General features: G+C 53.4%; 1 protein-coding gene across 1 annotated transcript in view; it reads right to left on the bottom strand.

Annotated features, from left to right (window-relative positions):
* ACRBP (acrosin binding protein) overlaps positions 1 to 507 on the bottom strand; it is a 14,984-nt gene extending 14,477 nt beyond the window's left edge. The window contains exon 1 of the mRNA XM_064464440.1: positions 483 to 507. Within this exon, the coding sequence (XP_064320510.1) occupies positions 483 to 507 (25 nt within the window). The remainder of the gene's footprint in view (positions 1 to 482) is intronic.
* Between the last annotated feature and the right edge of the window lie 1,625 nt (positions 508 to 2,132).

Below are 2,132 nucleotides of genomic sequence, written 5' to 3'. Positions count from 1 at the left end.
AGGAAAGGAAAGGAAAGGAAAGGAAAGGAAAGGAAAGGAAAGGAAAGGAAAGGAAAGGAAGAGGAAAGGAAAGGAAAGGAAAGGAAAGGAAAGGAAAGGAAAGGAAAGGAAGGAAAGGAAAGGAAAGGAAAGGAAAGGAAAGGAAAGGAAAGGAAAGGAAAGGAAAGGAAAGGAAAGGAAAGGAAAGGAAAAGGAAAGGAAAGGAAAGGAAAGGAAAGGAAAGGGAAAGGAAAGGAAAGGGAAAGGAAAGGAAAGGAAAAGGAAAGAAAGGAAAGGAAAGGAAAGGAGCTTCCAGCCACATCCTGGGCAAGCAGGAGCCAGGGACTGGTGTGGCCAGTGGGCCCAGAGGGGTGGTCTTGTGAGAGATGGGGCAACAGCAGGGGGTGGCAGCAGCAGGGACTTCACGGCTCCCTCCAGCCCCCAGCCCCCAACTCTGAGGTGGCCATGGGAGGGTGGGTAGTGGCCAGGCAGGGGACACTCACCCACCAGGCAGGGTAGCCTCAACATGTCTGCCCCAGGCCCCAGCACCCCTCTCCCACTTGGTGGCCCTGGCGACGGTGGAATGAGAAGTGGACAGCATAACAGCCAGGGAGGGGAGGGGGTGTGGAGAGGGGAGCTGAGGCATAGCCTCATGCCTGTGGGGGTATGAGGGGAGATGGGTACCCCCTGAGGAAGGAAGAAGCCAGGGCCATGGGGACAAGGCAAGCAGGAGGAGTGGGAGCCAACCTGGGAGCTTCCCACTCTGCTCAGGGACACGGTGGTGGCTGGCAACAATCTACAACAGCATTTGAGGCCTGGCCAGGCTAACCCAAGCTGATGGAACCCCCAAAAGCAGGACCTTTGAGGTACCTTGCACCCCAAAGCATTTTGTGCTCTTCTGCAGGAGAAAGGGGACAAAAATCTGTTCCTGTTCCACCTGCGGGGATTGAGATGCACCCCAACGGCTCCCCAGGGAGTGTCCCAGCACTGGCTTGCTTCAGGACACAGTGGGAAGCTGGCTTGATCTCTCCCAGGCAGCTGTGCCACTTTCTGAGCCCCAAGCTAGTCACGGGAGCACCAGCTGGTCTTCCTCTGCTTCTGGCACAGGTGCCGAGTGCCACTCTCCGCATGTTAAAACCTTCCCAGGCAAAAGGGGGAATGGTGCTGGCGAAAGAGGTTTTGGGACCACCAGCGCAGAGGTGCCCAGAGCCCCACAGGGCTGGTTTTGAGGGAGACACACACCCACATGCCCATGCCTGGGTCTTTACTACAGAGACTGAAGTGTGGGGGACAGACGGAGCAACCCACATGTGCACCCCATGGAGAAGCAGCTGACACAGTGCTTCCCACACCTGGGCACTTTCTGACATGAGAGGGAAAGATACAACCATAACCACCACAGGCAAGCAGCTGTCAGGGTAGTTGGAAGGAAATGCTTGGCACAGCAGCTCCAAGAACTGCACACATAAGCAAAATGCAGGGTGGCATAGCGGCTTTGTGTATCCACTGCATCGCCCCACAGCCTCAGCTTGGCTGGAAAATGACACCCTTGCAGAACCAAAGAGGAGATGCAGGCAAAACAGACAAAGGTTTTGACAGCATAGCAGTATGCTGCTGAAGAAGTCACTTCTATTGCAAATCCTGGGAGATCTGAGCAGCTTTGCTGTACGCAATCGCTGCAGAGTGCTGCAGATGCGCCAGCTGCGATTGCAAGGCTGACACATTGCCTACTGGTAGCCTGAGTGGCCATACAGGCTATCAAGGTGAAAGCTCATATCACTGCAGCCATGCAGTCCATTAGAAAGGTGTCTGGCAACAGTGCATAGCTCTGTGGTTCCTTGCAGAAGACAAGCCATAGTTTGCTCTAAGATGTCTTGTTGGAAGGTAACATCTCCGAGAAGCTTGAAGCCCGACCATTTAACAACAGCATTGAATTTTAGGATGCTTTTGCAGCTTCTTAGAAACACAGTAAGCAGGAGACATTTTCCAGCTAGCTTTTGCCACTCATACTAAAACAGGCAATGCTGGCTTGCATGTTTTAGCTGGTTGCTAGTTTTCCACTGCTTAGCTTGAGACATATTGCTTCTCAGCTGATTTTAGACAACTCCAGGGCCTTCAGCTCCCCAACTCTGTTAACACCCTCTGCTCCCCAG

Source organism: Phalacrocorax carbo, chromosome 1, assembly GCF_963921805.1.
Source record: "Phalacrocorax carbo chromosome 1, bPhaCar2.1, whole genome shotgun sequence".
Taxonomy (NCBI): Eukaryota; Metazoa; Chordata; class Aves; order Suliformes; family Phalacrocoracidae; genus Phalacrocorax; species Phalacrocorax carbo.
This window is presented reverse-complemented; position numbering and strand designations above follow the sequence as displayed.